Source organism: Stigmatopora nigra, chromosome 12 (assembly GCF_051989575.1).
Source record: "Stigmatopora nigra isolate UIUO_SnigA chromosome 12, RoL_Snig_1.1, whole genome shotgun sequence".
In the NCBI taxonomy this organism is placed as follows: domain Eukaryota; kingdom Metazoa; phylum Chordata; class Actinopteri; order Syngnathiformes; family Syngnathidae; genus Stigmatopora; species Stigmatopora nigra.
Genome location: NC_135519.1, coordinates 9201855 through 9228307, shown reverse-complemented (window position 1 = coordinate 9228307; position 26453 = coordinate 9201855). Strand labels below are relative to the sequence as shown.

At 36.6% G+C, this 26453-nt stretch overlaps 1 protein-coding gene across 39 annotated transcripts in view; it reads left to right on the top strand.

Annotated features, from left to right (window-relative positions):
- Nucleotides 1-26453, top strand: part of LOC144205579 (neurexin-1a-like) — a 198040-nt gene that overhangs the window by 154269 nt on the left and 17318 nt on the right. For 24 of the 39 annotated variants that reach the window (XM_077730020.1, XM_077730059.1, XM_077730040.1 and 21 more), the window contains 3 exons: nucleotides 19245-19416; nucleotides 23975-24064; nucleotides 25199-25518. In XM_077730020.1, the coding sequence (XP_077586146.1) occupies nucleotides 19245-19416; nucleotides 23975-24064; nucleotides 25199-25518 (582 nt within the window). The remainder of the gene's footprint in view (nucleotides 1-19244; nucleotides 19417-23974; nucleotides 24065-25198; nucleotides 25519-26453) is intronic. The other 15 variants (XM_077730052.1, XM_077730051.1, XM_077730060.1 and 12 more) reach the window with 1 other exon arrangement.

The window sequence follows — 26453 nt, the reverse complement described above, 5'->3', positions numbered from 1 at the left end:
TTTCCTGTTTGATTATTCTCATATATCTAGAGAGAGCCTAGTATGGAAAAGTGATTTTTTTTTATACACTAAATTGAAGTACACGCTTTTTAACTGTTCTCAAATTTCATGTAATTTGGAAATTTTGTTTTTCTTTGGTGTGTTGTTTATTGTATTTTTTTCAGACTGAGTTGCCTACACTATTATTATTGCCTCAGTGTCATAAAAACGGTGCACTATCAGATGATCTCTCACATATCCTGCATCCTCACTAAATCGTATTATTATCAGGGGGTAAAGATAGGTCTCTCCCATTGAGAACATAGTGGGGCATCTCTACTTTACTCTCTACCTCAACACACCTCGTAAATGGCTGCTACAAACTAGTGATGTCACGAAACTGACCTTTAACTTCGAACCCAATTAGATTTCTTTCAGGATAATGTTTTCTGATACTAATCTAGTGCCAAACCGATGCCCTTATTTTTAGACCAGGAAAAATAATGAAAAGTATAATGTAACCCGTAAATGATAAATCACGTTGCTTTTATTAAGGTCAAGAAATGATCTGTTTACAAAAATTAAAGAATGCTCCCTTTCCATCATAAGTTTCTAAAGAAGTAGACACAGACATATATGTATATTTGCCTATTTGTTTGATTTTCAACATCCAAAAAGCATGAAGGTATTTAAACACACGCATCTACCTGATCCGATACAAATCTGATATTCCAAAAATAGTCACATAATAATAATATTGGATGCAGATACCGATATTTATTATCTGATCGGCGCATCATTACAACAAACAACTACATATAGATTGATTATATATAATTTCTCCAGTCATTTAAAATTATTTCTCTGTTGTGTTTTAATCATGTGTGAATGGGCATCTTGTTTTACTGTCCCTCACTCTCTCTTTATGCAAATGAAGTCCCTAATAGATTGGAAGTGAGTAAAAGTAATTATTCAAACCATAGTAAGGGGTTTTGTTTACCTTTAATCAATAGTTCGGTGAAAGTCAATATTCCGTTTGTCAAAACATAGAAAATAACTGTTTAACATGCGTGAGTGTCCAGAATTAGTTCTGTCATCAAACGAAGTAATTTGCAAATGCATGAAATGAGGCATCCGCTAGAGATAGTGCAAACCACCTTATACAGTAGCAGAATGAGAAAGAGGACAAAACATAGATATATATTCTTTGTACTTCTCCTTCATCTCTCCACTGAGAGGTGTTAGGAGCAGCCATGCAGTGTCAAGAGGATGAGTGACCTCCTTTAAAATCCATTTGTAAACCATGCATTGCTCTAGTATGTATCTATGTGGGAATTCTTTCTATAAATAACTGGGATTAAAATTTGGGTAAAGATCTCGAGATCATTGTGAGGGCAACATATGTCCCTGTACTCATGTAAAATGCTAACATTGTCTTTGTTTCTTAAATGTATCACATAGCAAATCCGATGATTTATGGTTTCCTCTGGTGCTTCAAAGAATTTGCTTTAAAGGATATTTTATTTTGGTTGCCCAAGAAGGGCAAAGTAAACACCTTGAAAACAGTAATTAAATGAGCAAGTAGGGCCTAATTCATTTGACTATATCATCTTCTCCCTTCACTTGGCCTATTAAATCAGCTATGCTTGAAGTAGCTGCCTCTGCTTAACTCTTTAATTTACCAGTATAGTTTGTGAAATAATCTTGTGTCTTATGAGAGCAACTAGAAAAGATGTAGAAAATTGTTGTGGGACTAAAAGGGCCTCAGTTGAATCTGCCTTGAAGTTAACACACGGATTTAAAAAATAAAAAAAGGTCCATTTTAATTCTGTCCTAACCACTGAAGCATCATTATATGTGATCAGAAATTTCAATTAATACAAATGCTTCATTCAAAGTGTTTTTTTTTGTCTACTATGCGTTCAGCCATTACAATTAGTGTCAGATCACCCATCTACATAGTAATTTCTATGCCGTTATCCTTATTTAGTCAATGGCAAGACACCTATATGGCTGGTAAGTCAGTAAACTAAACCTGTGATTGGGTTTTAATTTATAAACATGCATTCCATAAACACCCATGTTTTTTCAGACAAATTATTTTATTGTCGTTAGTACTTCATGAAATTTTAATAGCTCCTGCAGACTAGACCCCCCCCCCAAAAAAAACATCGCCATACGCCAAGAACGTTTGACTCTATCAGTTGTAAAACAGATGGTAGACAAAGTTATGTTTGTCTCCAAGCATATTATATCTACTAGGTTTGGAAGAATGAGTTTATCATGTAAGACATTGAGGTGTGAGTATGTATATCAATGTTGAATAATAATTGCACTTTCAGGCGATGGATTGAGATTTTGTCACCCACCAACAGATTTGAGAGGCAAACATTGTAGGTACTGTTGCATTAGCACAAAGTTGTAGCACCTGGACAGTATTTCACATCAAAGTTGTAGCCATATTGACCATATCAAAAGGTGCAACTGGAAGAATAACCATAGGATCAGATTATACAATTACATTGTACAGCTATCTGGCTGCATTTGTCCTTTTGATCCTGACAATATAGATACAAACACAAAGACTTAAATGGCCGAGTTTATTGTCAATCTTTTTTCATACCCCTTAAAGCCTACCCGTATTAGTAGTGCTTCAATTACAGGACACACTTTCCACAAACCCTAACAGGCCATAAGGCTTTACAGGAAGCGATATCAGTCCCATCAAATTATTCGTGGTGGTTCCATTTAGGGTGATGGGCTCTCATTCCTTCCACCAGTGTGGGCCAAGAATTTCCAATGAAAAAAAAACAAATCAAACTTATATCTGTTTATAAACGCACATCCTATTGCACTGTGTTTGCATGTGCAATGAACAACTATGCTTGAATGTAGTTTTGGGAGTGTGTGTGTGTGTGTGTGTGTCTCTAAGTGTGACCTGTTCAATAAACCCATCACAAGCCTCGTAAAGAAAGCTGACATTTACAGCAAAGGACAAAGGTCCAGGATTCAGGGCTGATGAGATCATGATGGAGGAAAACGGTTTTGCCCCAAAGCCCTTCGATAAATGGGTACAAATATGTCATGGACAAATAGAAAATGGGGAAAAAAAGAAAAGTGCAGAATGTGGGCAGAGATTAAGGTCGTTAATCTGCTAAACAATTACAATTTCAGCATTACGTTGTAACTGGGAGACTACATAGCATCTGATCACTTGCCTTTGCTTAGAGACTGCAGAGTGAATGGATCTTAAGTGTGCAATTAAGGTTGATGCATAATTCATAAATCTCTCGTAAAGACCTCTGTGGACTGCATGTTGATGTGTGTACATTTAATCCAAATTTTTAGGTTGGGACTGTTAAGTATGACTGTCAGCCCACACAGGGATTCTCATGAATAAAAGTAGTCTCAGTAAGGTTTGGTTCTCCCAGAAAGCTAGGTTTTGCCTTGCGGTTTTGCACCCGTTGAGGAAAAAGATCGGCAAAACACCCAAACATGTAGGAGACACTAGAGAGCGGTCATTAGTGAGCTGTCTTGTGCACACTGATAACATTCTGCTGATGTTGAGTTGGTCAACGTCGCTCATCCCAAGTGCCACAACTCATAGAGCAGCAGTAAGATGGTGGCACACCATAATGGAAATGTCATCTTTTCAGATAAAAGATAGCCAGGCTTTTATGAGAGGGGGTGTGATGGAAGGTGTGCAGTAAAAGATTCATTTCCAAAAGGTTCAGAAGCTGATTTAAGGCACCTGAATGAAGATGGACGCAGTCATAGACAAACAGAAAAGCCAATATTCACTTAAAGCACCTCAGCGCTTTGTCAAAAGCCTGTCAATAAAATGCTTTGTATTCGCACCACAAATGGGGAAGTAAAGAAATCAATCAAAAAGTTTTATTTCGAGTACTGATCCCATGGCAGGCCATGCGCTGCTTAAAACACCAGTTTTTTGCAGGTTTAAGTCGTTATTAATTTCCTCTTCAGAGGCTATTTGGAAATGTGTTGTGGTCAGGCACCTTACTTGGAAGACAGTATTTACATATAAAATCACAAGTGATAAAATTTTAGATTTTAAAATAAACTAATTAAAAATCTTGCACTAACGGATTTTGGCAATGCAGCTGGAAATGTGATGTAATATTTGCATTTTTAATTGCATCATCTGCTTTAAATATTTTAGGCTTGTTTTAATGGTGTCTTTTCTGAGTGTCACCTGACTTTTAGTGTTAATGTAACTACTTAACCAATCCCAAGATCCCATTACAATTTCCAACTGACCAACATTAAAATTATGAAAATAAATATAACAGGCATTACTTAAAAAAAGAAAAACACAGATACATTTCAGAAAACATTTTTTCATTATAGGCAGAATATAACTTGGTTATATATTGTGTTTGTATACTGTTTGAGAAACTCCCCCTCACTGTTGTTATGTAATGAAATACGGTGTAAAATAGTGGGTGTGCTATTTCTGAAACGAGAAACGCTGCTCACAGTTGTAAGGCCCATCACCATTCAAAAACAGGACGTTTACTTCTCCCTTTAATCACAATGTTTCATTCATGTTTTTTAGCTCTATGTCAGACCACAGGGAGCCTGAAAATGAGCAGTGATATCAAGACCAAATATTTGCACTAGGTCTTTCTGGTGGAAGACCGCTTGACATTTGAAGCAGGCTGGTGAAATTACCCTAGCAATACTGACTGAATAAACAATCACAATCCATATGTTCCATGTTCTCCTCTACTCATTCCCCAGAAAATGGGTGTGAGTCTTTGCGCATTTTTAGACTTTGGTATTTTTTCTAAACTTCCTTCCAGAGAACAAACACAGTCATACCTAATCTTAGCCTCTTCTACATGTACATCCCTAAAAATATTTATTCACATACTTTTTTCCTCTGTCCTATTCAACTTCTTAGTGAAAGGTAAATCTCAGTGGCTTTGAAGGTTAGAACAGTTTTAATTTTCCAAAGTTTAGTGTACTCCTTTTTGTGTTTCTTTGTATTGTTTTGAAAAAAAAAAAAGGATCTGATCCATTCCATTGGTCAAGTATCAATCGTGGTATTTTAACCAAGCTGTATAGTCAGTGTTTGTAGGGTTCTCTGTTTCATAATTGAAAGAAAATTGTAAAGTGTGTTCAAAAGCAATCCTTACTCTATGTCCTGTATGTCAAATTATTTTTTGGAGGGACATTTAGTGCAGTTATGAGTGGTGACATGATGTATGCTGTAGGCTGTCTGTGTCCTGACATATGTAAGCATAACGTCCAGTTACTTTTGACCCCAATGAGGACAAGCAGCATTTAATTTGATGGCTGTATGTTGAAATATTTTTCATAGCTCTATGTGTGAATCATCTGCTTCTTAATTTAATTTTGTGACCACCATAGTGTCATTCACAATCAGCAACTCTATAGAAACATGATAGTATTGTGGTTTACCTTGCATAGTATTGTCTCTGTCATATTTTTGAAAAGGTGTCTAAAATTTATGACACCCTGTCAAGCAGACAGATAAGTTTGTCAGGCAAGAAAGGCATGAAATCATAGTGCAATGTGTTTTTTGTATTTACCTTGTCTGCTGTGTGCAAAGCCATGCTTGCCATTTCTACATTTTTACAAGTTTAATGCTAGTTATCCTTCATTTCTTGAGGGTTAAAGCGCAATTTAATAATCCTGAATCACCTTTCCCTACAGACACAAAAACAAGCATGCACACATTATGCTTAATAGAAGAAACTTTATTGAAAGTTACTCTCGTAACCCATAGATCATTTTTATTTATATTTGAATGAATTCTCTTGTTTCTGCAAAACTGATTTTGTGAATATGAGCTGGTAAACATCGAACATGGCTGCAAGGAATCTTTTATTCTCCAGTTTTACCCTGCGAGCTAAAATGAGGATGAGTAAATGTCCTGACACTGAAAATGAGATGATAAAATTCAAATTCTATTATCATGATAAAGGGATTACATCACAGATAATGGGCATATGCAGACTTGCCTTCAGCATTGCTCTAGAAGTGCTTCACTTAAACAATTCACGGACACACAAACAAGCATAAATAGACACAGATTGAAAACATCTATTAAGCCATCACACAAATTAAGGTTTGGTGGAGTTGGCTTGGATCTGCTTTAAAAAGGCCACAGCACATCTTCAGTGCTGTTGAGCCTTCCTGGCTACATTACACCTGAGTGGCTCTGTTTATTTCAGCTCCTTTTCACAGTCTCATGCAGAAGGCCTGGCACGACCATCATTTTTTTAGTATTCATGAAGCGACTGCTTTCACATCCGATGCTCATTTTAGTCTTGTGACCCATCAACAGAGCAGAACCAACACCCAAGCATCAATTAGCGCATAAAAACATGCATTGAATATTGTATGTTTGTTTGACACCTCGGGTCATTAGTTATCTTGTGTATGTTTACCTTCCAAGATGCTTGAACTTGGAAAGATATATGCCCCTGATAGTATGCAGGGAAAACATGTCATTGGCTGATTTGTGATGAGAAAACCTTCAGGGTTACATGATAGATATTGTTGTCGGAAACAAAAAAAATCAATGCAGTGTTGTGGAGTTGAATCTTAAGGCGTTTTCACACAAAGAAAGTTTATAGTTTGCTTTCTTTGTTCTTTTTAGTTGTGCTTCCTTTTCATATTGAGATGTTTTTTTAGCACGAGCTAGGATTTGGCAACAAACCTACGCACGTGCAAATATCATTCAATTAGAACTGCCACGCACTAAAGTACGGAAGTAAACATTCCCTGAACTCCAGCTTGCAGCACTCGTGCTCGTATTGATATGGTTCATCCAATTATACGTGCTCGCTTGACATTTGGCAAATCAGAGGATGTTGCTGCATTGTCGGTTATATGTGGAAATGTCTGTAAGAACTTATGTTAGACGATTACTTCTAACCAAACAACATTTCCCGTAATGGATGTGGCTACAAAAGCCTATTATATGCAATGAGCTGTGTAATTTCAGCTTTGGTCCAAAACCTGTTCTTGTCGCTTTCCTTGAAGCGAAGCGCACCACGGTCCGTCTAGGGGGCGAACCCAGACCACCACTGGGTTAGTTTGCTGGTTTGCATTCACACCAGTCCAAAATATGCGCACCAGAAACTTTTTAGCTTTGTTTTAGACCAAACACAGCAGGTGTGAATACATCTTTATATTGAAGCGGTTTTGCACACTACTATACCACTTGCACATACTTTGTACCATGCTAGTGGGATAGGTTAGATGAAACTATCACATGGAGTACATTGAATAAATCTGCTGTGAATATAACCACAGCCTCCAGCTTCTTCAGTTTGCTGCCCTCTGCGTACTTGCATATCTTTGTCCTGAACAGCTGGATGAAAGCACTCCCATTAACATATGTCACAACTATGCTGTCGTCATGTAGAAATGCTCACAGCAGAAGCAACAGCAAGGAGCCACAGCATATGGTGAGATAGCAGCCTTAGTTTCCTTTATGAAGAAATTATTTTCTCAGTTTAGGCTTTCCCATTTTAGCTTGAACAGCACATTGACGGTGTGCTTTCTGTGTGAAATTGTTCTCAGGCGTGACATACTGTAGCAGGAGGAGACTCATAAATCTTTAATGAGAAATAGTACATTGTTTCTCTTGAGGCACTGCCTATTATCATTGATCCGACGCCTGATAACATAGATTTCATTTGAGGGGAACACAGTTTATCATAAGTTAGCAGCAGAAAGATTTGTAATTCAAGCTTGAAAATTCAATGAATAACAATCAAGTTTCTGATTTTTCTTTTTATTAAAATGCACATATGGCATGCTCCATTGAAACAGCATATTGAGTTTAGTTGTCTACATAGAAGTACTAATTTTAAACTGTTAGAACTGTCATCTCACTTCACACATTTTAGTCTTAGAAAAGTGCAAAACTCTTGACATGAATATCTCGTAAATTTAGATGATAAATTACCGGTAATTTGTTTTTGCCATCATAATCAATAAATCAACTTACACACACACATTATAGTATTAATTGTTTTCATCAAAGATTATGTCCCATCATGTTGAATATGTATATTACATTACCTTTTCACATAACAAATTGTCAAAGACAACATATAGGCGTTTGTTTGGTTAAAAAAAATGAAGCTTGTTGTTTGTGCATCTTCGTATTCCGATCCTGTTGACGCTTTGTCCTGAATGGGAACCTAGATAAATATAAACCCAAACTAAGGCACAGCAAGCAAACAACACGTTTCAAAAAGGAAGATAAAGACGAACCTAGGTATGCAAGAGCTGCATCTCGTCTCTCCATATAGCTTCTTGGTACAGCCGAATACCTGTGAGCAGCTACTAGTTTGCAATGTGGATGTACAATGATGTACATCATGAGGAAGTGGGTGGAGCGTTGTGTTCCGTAAATAAAAATCGAGAGAAAGAGACTGGCGGCGGAAGAAATGATATATGTTTAGAGAGAGAGGTTAATAAAATGCAAGTTTTGTTATGATGAATAAGAGAGGACTGTAAAAGAGAATGTGTGTAGTGAATCTCTTTGGCGAGAAGTACTGAACAGCCTGGCGAGCACACCCATGGGAAGGCTTTTGATTTCGGCAGCACTCCCCATCGTTCTGAACAGCAAACGGGCCTATATTCTCTTTGAATCGGACTGACATAAAGACATGAGCCTGCTGTTATTAATGCTGGGAAATGAGAAAGAATTAGAGTGATGTGGTATTTAATCACAATAGTACTTGGTTCCAATTTAACTATGGAACCCATAATTCTAGAAAATCTTGTTCCCTGCCTTATTCTCATTAATTCTTTCCTCTTTTGGTTCAGTAATGGTTGCCTATTTCCTATAGTATTGTATTGGAATGTCATTATGTCTGACTAGTTTCCTGTTGCTGGAAAGCGAGACTGAAAAAAAGGCAGAAGGTTGGTGCGGTCTATGTAAGGCAGGCATGGCAGCTGTTCATTTTTCGCCTGAGTTGCTTTGAGAAAACCTGCTTACCTTGCTGATGATAAATGCCTCCCTACTCTCGACTGTCTGCAGCAACATTTTAAAAGCTGTCAGCTGCACCACAACCTCAGGGCTTTGACTTTAGCATGTCCATCCTCCTTCTGGTCGGCGACTTCTGTAATGTCAGGCTCACTATGCTAAAAGCTTACTTAGCCATATGTGTGGTTAGGACTTAGTACTTGTTTATTGAGAGGTGAGACATTCATAAAACTCCAATGCCCGGCAGAATACAACTGGGACCGGAATACAGAGAGTTGTGGTTGAGCCAAAGACTATTAACCTTTGATGGACAGGCTTTCACAATACATGTGTACTGTATCTATTTGAACACAATGTAATATATGATGGCATATTCAATCTGACCTTATCTTTATCCATCCTACCCAGCTCCTGATAACTTTAATACATTTGAGTTTTTCTTTCATCACTTCCAATTGGAGTCCACCAACTTAGTGGGTTTTTTCTCCACACTCCATTCTATAGTCAGAGCTTTCATCGCCCAAACACTGCTAGCAGCACCTTTTGTCCTTGTCTCATTCACACCGATCAAGTGTCTGCTTCTCTCCTTTTCTACTATTAGTCACCCAGGTGGTGGGGTGAGAGATTAATGATAGCTAAGTAATTTTCTGATTCTTTTCATCAAAACTTAACTGTCCAAGTTGACGGTACCCTAGGGATGTAATCTTGAATTTAAATGGGTATATTATGCAAAAATACAATGTATATCAGTGCAAAGAAATTTGATTAAATGAAGTAGATTTTCTCATCTACAATATGTTGTCATATAACAAGGAATTTATTAATATATATATAATCTTCAATTTTGCTCTTTCATGCAGCAGATGATTTAGTATAGTTAAAGATTTAACACTATTATTGTTTAAGATAGTAGTGGAAAACTGAGTAGTTGTTTGTAGTAATTGAAATGTATAGTAGGACTGATTTTTAGAGTTGGTATGAAGGGATGAATTGCTTTGATTTGTTTATCTAAATCATAAAGGATGGGGTATTTTATCTCAGGTGGAAAACAGAAACATGGTGCTAACTGTCACTTTTTTTCTGTCATTGGACAAAACTATTCCATTATATCAGTGACCTTCTCCATGTACATAAACATTAAGTCCATGACATTTCCCTGCACCTTTGCTTCAGCATCACAATCAGTCATCTATTTAATGACATCAATAATAGAAGCATATGCTGAAAAATTGCAACCAAGTCTTCATTTATATCTACCAATTCTCCTGCTGTGCTTTAGTGCTTTCACATGACCCTTTCCTGCATCACAACAGAGACTTATCTGTCTCAACAGAGACAAGCAGAGATCAGAGAATTGTGTAGGTGGCTGTTTAAAAAGTTTGTCCCTGCTAAAAAAAAAATACTAAGGATTTAGAAACAAAACAAGGAAGATGATAGTTTGAAGTATAGGCAGGGATCTGAACTGTAGGATAAAATAAGGAGCAAGTGAAGTAAAGAGAAGAAAAAATAGGACGTTTAAATTGAAGCAATTGGAGAAACTGCGAAAATGGGTGGGAATAGTTAGAGCCTCAGGCTGTGAGGCACCATCCCAAGTATCATTGTCAATTAACATTGCGACCTAGTAAAAATATACAGTCTATTTCAGACTTCTAATGAAGTGCACCATCAGTTCCAACTCACTTGGACTGACACTCGTCTCCATCACGTTACTGTGGTCCCCCACAGTTCATAATTTCCCCCCCGAAGAAGCTTCATTCAAAAATGTCGTTAAACAGATCGAATGCCTTTTTGAAATGCTTGGAAGAGATTGACAGATTATGATCTGTTACAGCTGTAATATATGAAGTCAGTCGAGCGTTGCAAGAGGGTAAACCTTTTTGGATGATTTGGGGCGTAAAAATAAACTTGAGTTGACCGTCTTGATTATTTTTAAGGCACTTGAAGAGCTTTAAAATGTTGATGACATCAGCCCCAGAAGCAACCACAAATTTCAATACCTTGGTCAAGGAGACTTAGAAATTATGAACAGGGCGCATTATTTGGTTTTTGGTATTTTTCTTTTCTTTTGATAACCCTTTATAAAAGTCTACATATCAGCCCACACATTTTAGTACCACTTAAGATTTCATTTTGCAAAAGTAACTTATTCTCATAACCTGAATATTCTCGTCATTATTACCCAGCCTTGACATCCCAACACTTGATATGCTGATATTTTTAACACTGCTAAATGACTTTTTTTCATTAGACCTTGATGGTGCAAAACGAACAAATAAATAAATAAAGAAAAATGCAGCACTCTCAAGACAACGCTCTTCTCTCATCAATTCCTTTCTGATTAAGCGCATAGACCCGTCTTAATAATCAATTTCCTCTCATTACTGCAAGTGTAATTGGTATCCTCATTAGGCGCCAATTAAAATGTGTCAATAGCCCATCTCATTAACCGTTCAAATGCTACATAGTGCATGATAATAAGGTTCAGTCAGTAATGATTAACAATGCATCCATATCAAACAATCAATTCTGTGGCCTCTGCAGCATCATTCTTGAAACTAGAGCCCAAACATTGCTATACACTCCCATTTAAAGCAACCCTTTGTTATCAACTTCAATATTCAAACAAAACAGGCATCACCCAGTCATTCCTCTTCGGTTTCAGACTTCTTGTTTTGTTGTTGCTCATTATTTTTGATGCTATCATTCTCTGAATATGGAAATAGGAAGCATAGCCAAGACCGTAGCAAATAAAAGCACCTGGTCACTTTGCCACTTGGAAGCTGCATGCTTTTCAGAGTTTAGATGTTTACACTGGCAGGGTACCCTGCTCCGGTTATAACCGAGCATGTTGTTCCTAGTCGTCCAGAAAATAAATTACTTTAAATGATAAAAAATAAATCTGACAAAATCATGACTCTTGGAAGTGAAAAGTTATTTAGCAGTTTTAAATAAATAATGGTATGGAAAGATGCGTTTAAGGATTTACTTTTTTTTTTTTTCAAATGACAGCTCTGGCAAGATGTGTCACCTTTCTCTCCATGGCTCTAACAAGGATTTTCTTTGACACCCTGACAGTGCAGAGGCGGGTGACGCATGTTTGTTGGTGTGTCAGTGGAGGCTGGCATGGTGTTGATGGCTGTTCACTCAGTTTGCAAAAAATAAATCAGACTTCTACCGTATTTTCCAAACTATACGTTTCCTGAGCAATCCTAGTGAGGATAAAGCCGTTCAGAAAATGAGATGAGATACTGCACTGCAACTTATACATACTTTTTTCTTTTTCATTGTGCATTATTTAGGTGGTGCAATTTATACTTGTGTGCGATTTATAATCCAAAGAATATCATATTTAAGATCAAGCACCTTAATTTAGGTGTGTATGCATTGGTGACATGGAACTTTTTTTTTTTTTTAAATGTTGGATTTTTACCAAGAGTGATAAAAAGCATGCAGGGCCAGGGGGCATAATGTAGACTGTGTCTGTTGGTTGTTCATTGCTGGCATTTATCTGCAGGGTAGTGTATAAGCAACCATCAGCAGAGAATTATGGGTCAGGCGCCTTCTAAAAATGGGAGCAGTGAACAGAGACAATCATCCCATATCTTTTGGGGGGCTCTATGCACATGTTTGGCTTGGAAAGATATGGCTACAAGCAGAGACTCATGTGTAGAACTTCTCCCTTTCAAAAAAAAATGGAAATATGAATAGTTCTCCTAATAGAATGTTTGATGCTCACCATTAACCACAAATTTTATTATAGTGTTTAAAATACCCAGACAGAATTGCCCCACAAAAGGTCGCTAATTATTTGTATGTTTTATGCAACAATGCAAATGACATCTAACCATGTATTTTGTCTTCAACGATTTTGCATCGCAGTATTCTTAGATTAGTTGCAAATACAGTGACTGAAATCTCCTCCTTCTGATCTGTACTGCTTCACATACACCAAATTATAACATGTGATCAGGAAAATGCAATTATACCTTTAAATACTAGCTTGTTTTGTTTGTTTTACATTCATGTGTGTGTGCTATTGAACACAAACGATTAGCTCTTTTTAAAGCAACAATATCTATTGGCAGACAGGATATACATTCTCAATAAGAATAACTGGTTTAGAGGAAAAAAAGGATATTGATTTTTGTTTGTCCAATAAAGAAGAAACATTACACAGGATATGTCAGCTGCATGCACCTATTTTACTTCTCTCAGTTTCTTTTTTTTTTTTTTTGTGGTTGTTTTCAGAGAAATCCAAGACATAAAATCTACTATTGCGGAAGCAAATCAAAAGTTGACATTATAAATATCGGAGGTGTGACAACTTCAAAAACTGAAAACAAAAAATTACCTTGTAACATCATTACCTGAGTTCAAAGAGGTACCAACTCTAGGGAAACAAAGCTTTATAGAACACCCAAGTACATATTTATGGGCAGAGAACCTTTATTATTACAGCCAATTCAATGGAAAGCAGGAGTTTCTAATATAATTCATGCAAGTGAACACATTTGATTCTGTGAGACTAACACATTAATCTATGTGATTAGTTTCTTTTTTTCTCTCTTTTGCATTCAGTGTTGACTTACAAATTTAATTTCCAATTAAATATTGTCACAAGTACTAGTACTATTCTCATTGCGATGTCCGAGTAGCACTATGCATATATAATTTAAATATGTTACTTTTTATCACATTACGGTATACTAGATAGGGATGAGGACAGTAGTTATATAAAAGAGTTAAATGAGCTTGATTCTTGCCATGCTCGAGGATAGGTGAAGGAAGTCCTGGTGGAGAGGACAGAGATGAAGGTCAAGTCACCCCGACTGCTCGCCAGCTGTCACATGTGGACAGACAGCAGAATCACCTTAAACCTAAATTGATTTCTTTGAGTGAGACAGAATGAAATTTCAGATATATGTTGACCTCTCTTGATGGAAAGTGTCACAGTAGAGCTGAAGATGGAGCAAAAGAAAAGGCTTCTAGATAGCAAATGTTATTTGAGGAAGAGATGGGCAGTTGTCGGCTTCAATTTTTTTCCTTTGTATCTTTAGGTATAGACTCTATACTCCAAATTATAGCACTTATTTTCTATTAAATGTGCTGCAATATCTATATATTTTAATCATTGCCTATCGGTAGTAGTACATGCATTTTATGGTATTCCCTTTGAGTCCTCATTTAAAGCGCCGCAGCTGATGATTTATTAACTCTAAGAAATTTGATGAAGCTCTCCTGCAGAAAAGCCATTTGATAAAGTCTGCTAGCAATGGAAACAATTTCAAGCTGACTTCACAGATAATTAGGCACTTTAGCCGCTGGCTTTGATTTTGAAATGAGCTGAGCTCACAGCAAATGCAGTCTTACCTCAGCACACAAGAGTTATTATTGCCATAAGACGTTCAGTTTTTGTTTAAAACTGACTCTTCACTCCACAAGGAGTTCATTTTTTTATTAAAGTTTTGTATAGTAGTAAAATCTAAATAAACTAACAAAGCAACCTTTTCAAGATAGCGCTGAATCGAAAATTAATGAATGAAATACACAATATATAAAAAGAAAAGAAATCCATAGATTTAATTTATAAATTGTTTGTACTTGACAAAAGAAAATGTTTTATTAGAACTACTGCATTCTTTGAGTTTTTGTGAGTAGGTGTGTGCATGTGTGTCTCTCACTCGGCAGCATTTCAACACATTTGTGGATAAGAAAATGAAGGAAATTATCACCAAAAATATATAATTATGTTGATGCAGTTGCGTGCAATGGCACCATATTGAGACTTGGTCCTATGTGCCAACATTATGTCTTAATCATCTGCTCAACAAAATGTTGGAGAGGGATGAGAGACCACATGCCCTAACATAATGTTGCTTAAGTCATTAGAAATAGAGAAAATCTGGTCCTTCCAAATTCTGGTTCATCTTTAAAATGCCCTGAATCTTATGCTACCAATACTATTGTCTAAATAAATTAAACCAAAACATAGAATTTGCATGGTTCGGTAGTTTTAAACACATGTACATTATGATATATTTGCCATACATTTTTTTTTATTAAATGTGCTGCAATATCTATATATTTTAATCATTGCCTATCGGTAGTAGTACATGCATTTTATGGTATTCCCTTTGAGTCCTCATTTAAAGCGCCGCAGCTGATGATCAGTTATATATGGTGCAAAAAGAACCAAAACAGTCTTTTTCATTGTGAGCCTAATTTTTTCCGTCAGTGTGCTGTAATCGTCACATTTTATATGAATGTATTTAGTATCAACAATTGCATACTTTACATAAACATACGTCGACCTATACAACCTGTTGCTATGGACAAAATTGCTGGTACGGACAAATTACTGCATAGAATACAGTTAAAGCAGTTGAAATCCAAGTCATAGAAAGGGGGGATTTTCTTGTGCCTAATTCTTCCATTAGCTTTGTAATTTCATTAACAAAGCTTAAAAGGGAGAAGCAGAAAAATGTCAGGGGTAATTAAAAGATAAGGTAGAGTGAATGGCCTGCATGTCCTTGCTATACAAAGACATTTAGCCTCTGTGGTGAGATCATAATATTCCCCAAGTCAGCATGCCTGTGTGCTCATACATTAGATGCACACAAAGACATACTTAAGGGATGGCAGAAGTGCTCCTCCACCTGTCAGCAGAGCCTCAGAGGCTCGTGCAGTATAGAATGATGGGTTGCAGTTCTCTGGCATTGCGTTGACGAGCTACAAAATATAGCAAAAGCAGCGTTGTTGTCATCATAAATTACCTATAAATGAGGGCAGAGGTAGTCATACTTGGCGGCATTTTGAAAGCAGGTTCCTAGATGCAAAATAGGCAATATCATGGATCCAATAAATATATCCTGGATTAAATTCTATTTTGTTCCCTGTGACTGGCTGCCAACCAGTTCAGGGTGTCCCCTGCTTATTGCCCACAGATGGCTGGGATGGGCTCCAGCACCCCCATGACCTTTGTGAGGATAAGTGGTATAGAAAATAAATGAAGAAATCCTATTTTGGTGGCCTGTTTACATCTACAACGGATCTTTTTTTTTTTTTTTTACACTAGGGGTTTTCAAAGTTTCTTTGCTCAAGATCTACTTTTCATCAAGCCAACCTCCCGGGATGTAACTTTTCTGGGCCACAGACAAAGCTCATCAGTTATATATGTTGATATACTTTTCATCATTGCAAGCACCAATATTTTGGTCCCTCGCTACTTTGCGGTTCACATTTTGCGGATTCAACTCATTGTAGGTTTTTGGAACAGATACAACTCATAGCATGTGATTAGTTTCACTTTTTGACCCCTTGCATTTTTGGCTTATTTCATCATTGTGTCACAAAAATCAACTATATATTTGTAGATCTCGAAAATACATGTGGAAATCTTGGATTACATTTGTGATTCTTGAAAACACGTGGGAATCACAAATGGGTTTATGTGAATATTTTTTAAACTTAAAGGACACAAAAAAGCCAACTAAATCTGGAACCAGCAGGGTTGTAGTTTTGGTCATAAGGGGTTATCCTATTGTCTTGCGCTTACCAATAGTACTTTGGCCTTCAACATGTTGAGCGCCACATTACTTTGAAAGATAGAATGGAATGTATTGTTTACATAACTATGTGATCAGCTCATGCCCGCCATGAGTGGAAAAAAATGTTTCTACACAATGATTTGTTAGGCAGTGTCTGTTTTGCTGCCTATTTGCACTAAAACCACTATCCTATGGTTGTATAATGACTGCAGATGGGGACATTTAACAAGCAACTGACACCCCAGATATTACGGCAGCTACTCCACCCTCCAGCTGTGAGGATAAGACGCATTAAAAAATAGAAGAGATTAGAGTAGAATGGTGGTGGATCAACTTCATCAGTTAATTAAACTATATTGCTGCTTGATGAGCCATTTATCAAGACACCATGCAGAATTTTAGACAGGGCTGGTTGTGGAATGTGTACGACATAAATTATGCTCCCAAGAGAAGGCAAAATTGAGCAGCCTGGAATTTGCAATGATGTCCATGGTTTATATAAGCAATGATCCATCACTCTGACGTTAGACTATGAGCTATTAAACTTCTAAAAGGTAGGTTCTCTTGGTGCTTGATTTTTGGCCAAAATCCAATCAATTATAAGAAATATTGTGTTTTTGGAAATCTTATAAATTAAAAAAATGTTCTGGATGTACATGTCGTGTATAGCATGTAAAGTCATCAGAAATTTAATGGATTAACAGACAGTTTAAAACAAAATGAAACAAAAGTCTTGCTACAGAATCTAATGTGTTGTGAGTGACCAAATGCAGATAGAGTAGTTTCCACTTTTTATGGAAAACCTTTTCAAAAAGAGCCCAGACCATATCTGTTTGAAATGTATTTATGGTCAAAGGTCACCTACTATGTGCTGCCCACTTTGTTTCTCACCCTAAACCTCTAATGTGAACTAAAAAAGCTGGTATACAATGGACACATATGTTGTAAACCTTAACAAGGCCAATGGAAGCATTAAAAGTGAATTAGTGGAAACTATTTAAAGCACGCTTTTAATTGGGTTTGTCCCTAAAGACTACCAGTTAGGAATATCAGGATTAATTGTTCCCGATTTTGAAGGTTTAAGAATATTTTTACCCCTTACATCTGGACTAAAGTTAGTAAATCAGAGTAAGCTGCAGGGTGCTTGTTCATTTCTCAGTTGCTGTCTCGAGGATCTTCCTGAAGGTTTTTAAGGGGAGCAAATCACTCTACCTGACACAAATTAACTCGTAGGCAATGTTTTATTGCCGCCTCAGTTTCTGACAATCATCCTCTCACTTCCTACACACCATGGGAGCTGCTGGATAAGTTTTACCTATGAGACAGTGAATCACGCTATTATAGTAACCGGACTAGCAACCAGTACATTCATTACAAAGTATGCACAAAAAGGCAATTTATAGTTTTAATTGGAATGATAAGACCGGCCATAATCAGAACATACATGTTAGTGTGGAAAAGCAGTTGATGTACTCATTTTTAAGAGAGTAATGGCAAGACGCTAAGATGGAGAACCAAACTGTGCTGAATGGATAATGACATGCAAAGTGCTGCAGTTCTACCATAGGTTCAGCTTCTAACCAGATGCTCATTTCATTGAATCTCCAAAGAGTGGAGAAAAACTTGCACGAGCATGCAAACTTATTGAAAATTTGATAAAGCAGTTCATATTAACAACTTTGACCATAAATTGTTAAAGGAGCTTGCCCCGTGTAGAGATATTTAGTCATCTAAATTCAGACGTCATTAAAAATTATTTAAAAGCTTTTTGGTTCTCCAGAAACATGCATGGTAGGCTGGTTTAATGCTGCAAATTGTCCATAGATGTGTAGGGTGCGGTGTTTAGTCTTGATGTACCGTGAAACTCACTGGCAAACAATTGAAGGTGTACCCTGCCTAATGTCTCTTGTTGGCTGGAATATGCTCCTGCATAAACTACCCTGACTTCATTCTTATTATTGAGTTTGAGAGAGTTTTGTGATATCCAGATTTTATCACAAGTAACAAGTATGTGCACAGAAGAGAAAGTGGCATCCGTGGTGGCAGGTGATGGGTACGATTGCAAGCATTTAGACAGCAAAGAGAATGTGTCCAATCACAGAGCCTTGATGGACACCATGGCAGGGCTAGAGTTCTGGCCATCAGAGGAGACAGACTGTTGTTGTTGTTCGAAAAGATAAGATGAACGCCAGGAGAGTAAATGAAGGCAATGTTGTGGGAGGTATTTGCTATGGTAGACTGAGTCAAATATACTGAGGAGAGAAATCTGATTCTATTGCAAAATTTATGAGGCACTACATTCATATTTTATTCACTCAGTCTGAATTATTAGTCATTATTATCTATTTGGATTTAAAAGTGTTCAAATAGTGCTGATATGAACATTGTGAGGTTAGCACATTCATATCACATTTCTGAGATCGAAGGTTCAATGCATGCTGTGAACTGACCTTCCCATCTCCTTGTGCACTGCAATTGGCTGGCAACGAGTTCAGGGTGTCTCCCATCTGGTGATAGGCTTCAGGATCCTTGATGACCCATGTGTGGATAAACGGTACAGAAAATGAATGAATGATCTGGTGTCCGGTGGGGTGATGGCATTCATCAATTGCTCTATTTTTTTTTTTTTAACCAGGTTTTGAAGTTAAGTAAACTACAAAATCTGACTGCAATCAGCTAAGAAAAAATGTTCAAGCCCGTTTTGTTTTGTGCTCTTGTTTTAGGAACGAGGAAACATTGCCGTTGTATTTAATGTCGGAACAGACGACATTAACATAGAGGAGACATCAAAGTTTGTAAATGATGGAAAGTACCATATAGTGAAGTTTACGAGGAGTGGGGGTAATGCCACTCTCCAGTTGGACGATCTACCCATCATTGAGCGCTACCCTCAAGGTGAGTGCTCCACCCTCTTTCTGAAAAGCATGTGTTTGCTAATTAAGGTTAATTTAGAAAATAAGATCAAGTAAATGATTCAAATGTGTGCTTGTTTTGATTATGTAATGTTTTTGGTTGTTCTCTTTCCAGCCGCTGAGTAGAATAATACCAGTGTCTTCATACATGCTCTAATCTTACTGTACATATCAATATTTTTCAACGTTTTTTCTTAGTGGAACTAATGAGTTTCTAGATTAAAATCTACCCACATCCTACATTTAGTGTTTTAGCAATGCCTAAATGGAAATTAAAAGTTTATAACCTAACACTGAAATTAAATTAAATTGAGTTGCATAGATATTATAAATTTGCTGAACCTGTTATGTTCTGTTTCATGAAGTTGTCATATTAATGGATTCCTTGGGGAAGGAAAGGCGTACTGACACTAGTATTGTTCCGTGCAATATATGTTGGTGAAATTACTGAATTTACTGCAAACGTATTTCAATATCACAGTGTGTATTACTGGGTTTTTTCTGAAATGCTGAAAGGCTTTGACATAAGCTACTGAGGACTTAAGTAGTATATAAAAATGCTACCACTTAACTTGCATTCTAATGCTGAACTAAAGCAGAACATCCAATGAGTGTGCTCTCCAGCTCCCAGTCAAAATCATGTTGGATTCAGAGTATGAATTAAATGTCTGGGCAGTGGGACAAAAGATTTTTTTTTCCTCTGAATGTTTACTGACCTTTTTAAAAATGACTGACGCATCCATCCAAAAGCAACATGGTCAAATAGGCTCAATTCTTTCAACTTGCCCCAGGTTAAAGATGGGCAGTAATATTTTTGAGTTGTTTCAAACTGAGGAGAAAACACAGCAGGGATAATCATCAGTCAACTCTCATGTGTGGTTTTGGCTAAGATATATATGGGTTTATCAAAGTTTCTAGTGCCTTCTGGAATAAACTATCGTATTTTACAAACTATAAGTTGGACTAATTTCATAGATCCGCTGGGCTTGCGATTATTGACCATCGACAGCCTGTTATGTTTTTTTAGCTATAGTTATCTGACAAAAATGTCATGTTAACAAGTGCACATTTACCCTGTTGATTTATTTTTTACTGTTGTTGTTTTAGCACATTTTTGTTTATTGGTTTCCGATAAAACAAAAAAACTTCGACTTACACATTATTCATTGTGTATTCTTTAGTGGTGCGAAATAGTCCAAAAAATACAGTACTCTGTTGCCGTTTGTATATATTTTTAAAGGGGCCTACAGCATTATATAAACATACATAAAAAAATAATCTTTTTCTCGTTCCCCTTTGTGTTGTTTCCCAAAGGAAGTAACGGAATATACAAGTGATAGTGTTGGATCATGAAATAATAATATATAAAGACTCGCCAACATAAACACCGCTATAAGGGGCTGCTTCTTACTTTGAAATAGGTGCGGTAAAAAGAGACCCTAAATAATAAGGTTAGCCCTGAACATAAACAGTCCAAATTTCACCAAATTTCACAAACTTTGCAGGATTCAAATATAGACATTCTGCTTTAGCCCAGATTTGTTGATATTCTCTAAATATATGAATGATTGAAATTCCTCCCCATGTGTGTTGAGACCACAATGATTCATTTGGAATAGTTCCGACGATAGCAATATCATAAGTCCATTGCAAACTAATTACATCCAGTCGGAATTGCTGTACAAATCCCCTTTCACCTCAAGCACTCAAAATCATTATTCACTCAACCTCCCTTTAGTTTGACAAGTATCCATGTATGCCACTAATGCACTCATAATAGTAGCCCTTAGCCAAAGCGACCAACAGTGACTACAATAGAGGAAAGCAGACAGCAAAAATAATAGTTGGAAAGGCCAAAAGGCAGAAAGTTGCGAATTGCAACGACGGGAGCAATCATTCTGTAAGCAAGGTAGTAATTGCTCCGACAAGACTTATATTGCTGTCATAGTTTTCTCATTAGAAAGCGTTGTCCTTGATACTTAAGAGCCCATTAGTAATTTCTTAAGTGCAGTTATTTGAATCTGAAATTCCAAGACCATGAGCAGACGCATAACTACCCTTCTGTCTGCTGTAGTTCTTGCTTTTATACTTGCTCTGTTTTACGCCACACACAAAAGGACAGGCTGCAACAAAAACAAGAAAGGGAAAAAGGGCTTCTTCTCCAGTGTATTGGCCATGAAAGTAATACCAACACAATGGTGTTGCCAGGCCCGCGGGGCACCATGCAGCATCCTATTACGGTACTCAATGAGCATGCACTGCACACACTGATAATGGAGAAGTCCCTGCCTGGCCTTATTCTTTTTAGTGTTATCAGTACACAGTGCACTTACGTGACTCCCCCTGCATACGCTCCCCCTCTTGCTGTACCTTTTACCTCAAGCTGACCATCTCTGCCCTTCTGTCTATCTCACTGTCGACCCCCCTCTTCCTTCCACCGCCATCACAACCCTCCCCCTTACACACACAAAAAGCTTGCGGTTTTGGACTATTCTTTGTTGGATACAGGTAGGGTTTAGCTTCTTTTCTTCCAAGTGCCAGAGATGTACTCCCTCCTCTTCACAAACCTGTTCAAAATATAGCTCACCAGATGCCACAGGCAAAAAGGGGAGTTCATTAAGCACGACAATTGTAATGATTTTCTTTTTCGATTTAAGTGTTGATTTCACACAGGAAATTTACATTTAGGATTCAGGAAATATTCCAGTATCTGTAAAAGTTTCTCACCATTTTGTTCAAAAGGACAAAACAAAACCAAAGGGACCAAATCAGGTCTTTTGGGACAGTTCAGCTCAATCTCTTCTGTCTGGACAAGTAGATAAGCTTGGCCGTCCCATGCTAACCCAAATCAACACTAGACAACAGTTACAAGACTCTCCTTGGTGGCCCAATGAATAGACTCTAGTGCAGCCCCACGGATGGCATTGTTCAAGTGCCACGCCGGGGATCAATACATTCTAATAATGTGATTATGTTCTCATTTAATTGACCAAAGTCTGAGAACGACCACATTTCACACAACCAAATGGATAAAGTATAGAATAGAGAACATGTTTATGCATGAACATTTGGTCAGAATGATGACCTGTTTGCATTGGTTACAGTATTTTTCCACAAGAAGCATACAATGTATTTAAGAGCGGGATTAATATCCTAAATACATTTTTAAAAAGTCAATATATAAATAGATCAACCACTGCTCCATGTTGACAATAGGTGTTAGGTCAGATATCTGTTGGGAACATCTTTTTTTTTTTTTATTCATTACTCTTGATCATGGGCAGTATAATTATGTAAATCTGGTACCAAAGCCAAATGATGTTACATTTATTACATTTCTTTACATTTTGTAACAATTTAATTTGTACAGTATGCGGTATGGTGGTTTTCTTTTACATTTTTTTTTAAGCTTCAAACACTCAACTGTATTTTGAGGGAGTCCTGTAATGAGGAATATGTCTCCTAAAAGAAAGAAAAACAAGAAAAAAAGACCACCAAAACGCGTAACGATCTGACACCACCTGCAGCCAAATTCAATTAACTCAATAGACAGGTTTTAAATCCTTCTCCAAGTTGCTGATCCTTTGTAGTCATTCAAGCTGATGTGATGAAAAATGTCTCACAGCGTCTTTTTACCAGCACGACCTCCTTTCCCTCAGGTCTCTGTGTTCTGGTCTACTCAGAGGCCATTCTCCTCCAAAGCATTGTTAGCTACCAGATCTTTAATCTGCACAGAGTGAATTAATATAGTTGATGGAACAAACATTGTCAATCTGCAAGAAGAATGACGCTGGCTGAATTCAATCTCCGCCACAATGGCAAAGGGGAAAGTACTCACTCTTTGGATCTAGTGAGGTTATTGGCCCTGACAAAAGCTTGATGCAGAATTTGTCCTCGTTTATGCCGAGAGGTCCTACAAAGTAAAATTGGATGTTGCTTTAGAATATTTCTTTTTTTTTTCATCCAGTGACACTTATCCTTGTAGCTTTTGTCAAACCCATTTTATAAAAAAGTACTTAAACTCTCAATGTGTTTAAATTTACATTGTTACTGTCTAGTTTTATTATTTATTGTATGAGATGTTGTAAATAGACATATTTTTGTGAACCAGGGTAGTTATTACAGGATTGGTATTTGCAATGTGTTACATTAACTTTCTTTTAAAACCAACAACAAAGGCTGATATAAATTCAACTGGTTTCTACCTTGTACATAACTAGCAAAAAGCTTTTTAAAATGTTCAGAATGAAAAGGATTGAAGATTCGACTTGAGGAGGAAATGTGTTATGTGATTTGTTTTTTATAACATAAGGTTATTAATCTAAAGGATGAACCCATTTAATTTCAATTAATGTAGGCCTAATTTGTTGGATTAAAACTAAATGTTTGTTTAAATAATGGTACGATAAATATCTGTTTTAAATACACGAAACCTTATCAACACTAATGTAAATGTGCAGTTGTTTAGATATACAAGTATGAACATTTAACCCTTGACCTTACAGATTATAACCTCTGAAATGTCTCTTTAAACTTTAAAGGCAACAATGATAACGAACGCCTGGCGATTGCTAGACAGCGAATCCCATTCCGACTTGGTCGAGTAGTTGACGAATGGCTACTCGACAAAGGTAAAATCACTGATTAAAATTTCAAATAGAATAATTTGATCATAACTAAGTTGTTGCAATATTTTGTAAACACTAAACATAAAATAAAATATGAATAAAATAAATGATGTGAAAAGGTAATTTAATGTTACTGTTCACTAATGTATTTATTTTATAGTCAGCTGTTTTAATACGTGTGTGTGAAATTATGGTTAAAGGGACTATAAAAAGATTTTAAATCTCAGTTTTGTTAAAATTGTTATAAATTGCAAGTTACATTCTGCTGTAAACTTCTAAACAGTGTATATAAATTTAATATTTTTATTGTCTTGGTTATTTTCAGTTTTATGAAAAACATTTGATAAAATACATTTGGACAGATTACTGCCATTTATTTGGCTTTTTGTTATTATTTTTATTTGATAAACTACTAAAATTTATAAGTAGAAAAACATGTGAATTGGCCTCTGAAATTTGAAGTCCCTTTAACATATTGTGTTGAGATGTGTAGGGCATTATGTGAATGAACTGTAACATTTAAATAAATTGAGTGCATGCTTTGATTTTACAACGTAATAACCAATTCATACTTTTCACATAAAATGTGAAATTACCCTCTGGATTTTATTTCTTTATTCATTTTACCTAATCACCGTCATATCACATTTTATATACATATATTATTTTTAATGTGTTTTTTTTCTTTCTGCTTAAGCTTATTTTGTTCCCCTGCTTTTGCTAAAAGGAATATGGATTTTTTTTCTAGAATCCTCTATCATAACTTTAATATTTTTTATCCATAATGACTCGTAAGTACTTTATTTTACCATACAACATATACATATATATTTATACAAACCTAAATAAAATATATCTAAATACATGCACTCACATTTTATTTTAGGAGACTACCGTACCCTTTAAGCAAAGCTGGCTATATTTTTGCATCTTTTTTAATTAGTGTTTTGTTTTAATTTTCATAAAGTAGGCATGTCATCAACGTACCTGCAATAAATTGCCAGGGTTTTATGTTACAACCCGTAATTTATTGGTCTCATTGTCGAGTAATTTTTCTTTACCTTTTGTTAAAATTTCTAGATAGCTGAAATGTCCACATTCCTACAGATATATATATGAAACATTGTTTTCCCACAGGGCGGCAGCTTACAATCTTCAACAGCCAAACTACTATACAGATTGGTGGCTGGGAACGAGACCGCACTAGGTCCTTTCAGGGCCAACTTTCAGGCCTTTACTATAATGGCCTTAAAGTGTTCAACATGGCAGCAGAGGGGGACCCCAACATTAAAATCCAGGGCAGTGCACGGCTTGTAGGGGAGTCGCCTTCCTCTATCACACCACAGTCAAGTACTACAGCCAATCGATCGGAAACTTCCACAACCATTATGGAGCTCACCACAACAACTGCATCTGGCCGGCGAGTAAAACAGACGACCCCACGAGAGCCTCAACAGGTAAGATGGTCTTTTATTTGCTTCTTTTTAAATATGAACTTAAGACACCAAGAGTAAAACTTGCAAAATGTCTAATATTCAAAACATTGTTGGCAGATCATTGAGGTTTCATTTTGTATTATATTATGGAGAAGCAGAAAAATCTGTAAAGTGTCATGGGGGCAAAATATTTTTCTGTCAGTGATACTGGACAATGAGCATATGAAGTTGGAAATAAAAGCTCATTTGATCTTCCAAGCGGAAATAAGATGAAGACAGCAGATACACTTGATTAAAGCAGAGTTCAGTACTGAAAGCAGCAAGATGAATAAGGCATCTAAAAAATATGTGCACTGGGAAATGTCATTGTCTGTGCTTTGATTCTACCTGACGACTGGTCCACTGAGGACACTTGCAGTGGGATGTTTGAGTCTCAGGACATTGTATTGTGTCTGGCCTCTAATCAAAGACTGGCTTTTATAATCCTCACCCTTGAATGGGTCTCATTTTTAGCATTGTCCAACTGGTCATTTCCCTTTTGGTGGTCATTTCAATTCAATGACTATTTTTTTTAAACAAGCTTTGCATTACAAAATCATTTTGAGCATGAAGATCCCTAGAGAAACAAGCAGAGCAACAGTTAATGTGTTGGAGAATTATTTAATGCATGGTTGCAAAGCATTCAGTTGCCCCCTGATACATTTCAATAGGGCCTGCCTTTAAATGCTACATGTAATTACATGTAAACATTCAAGAGTCATGTAAACAATATTAGTTTCCTCTGTTAAGCATGTTTATTTGCAACACATCCAACATTCCTGCAATTAAGGCAACAAGTCCCTGAGAAAGAGCAACAAGAAAGCAGGGTAACTTTATACACCAACAAAATGATAAGACAATAAGAAAACCAGACACACGACATTCACAACTGCTTTGAGTCGCTGAGAATCCCATCA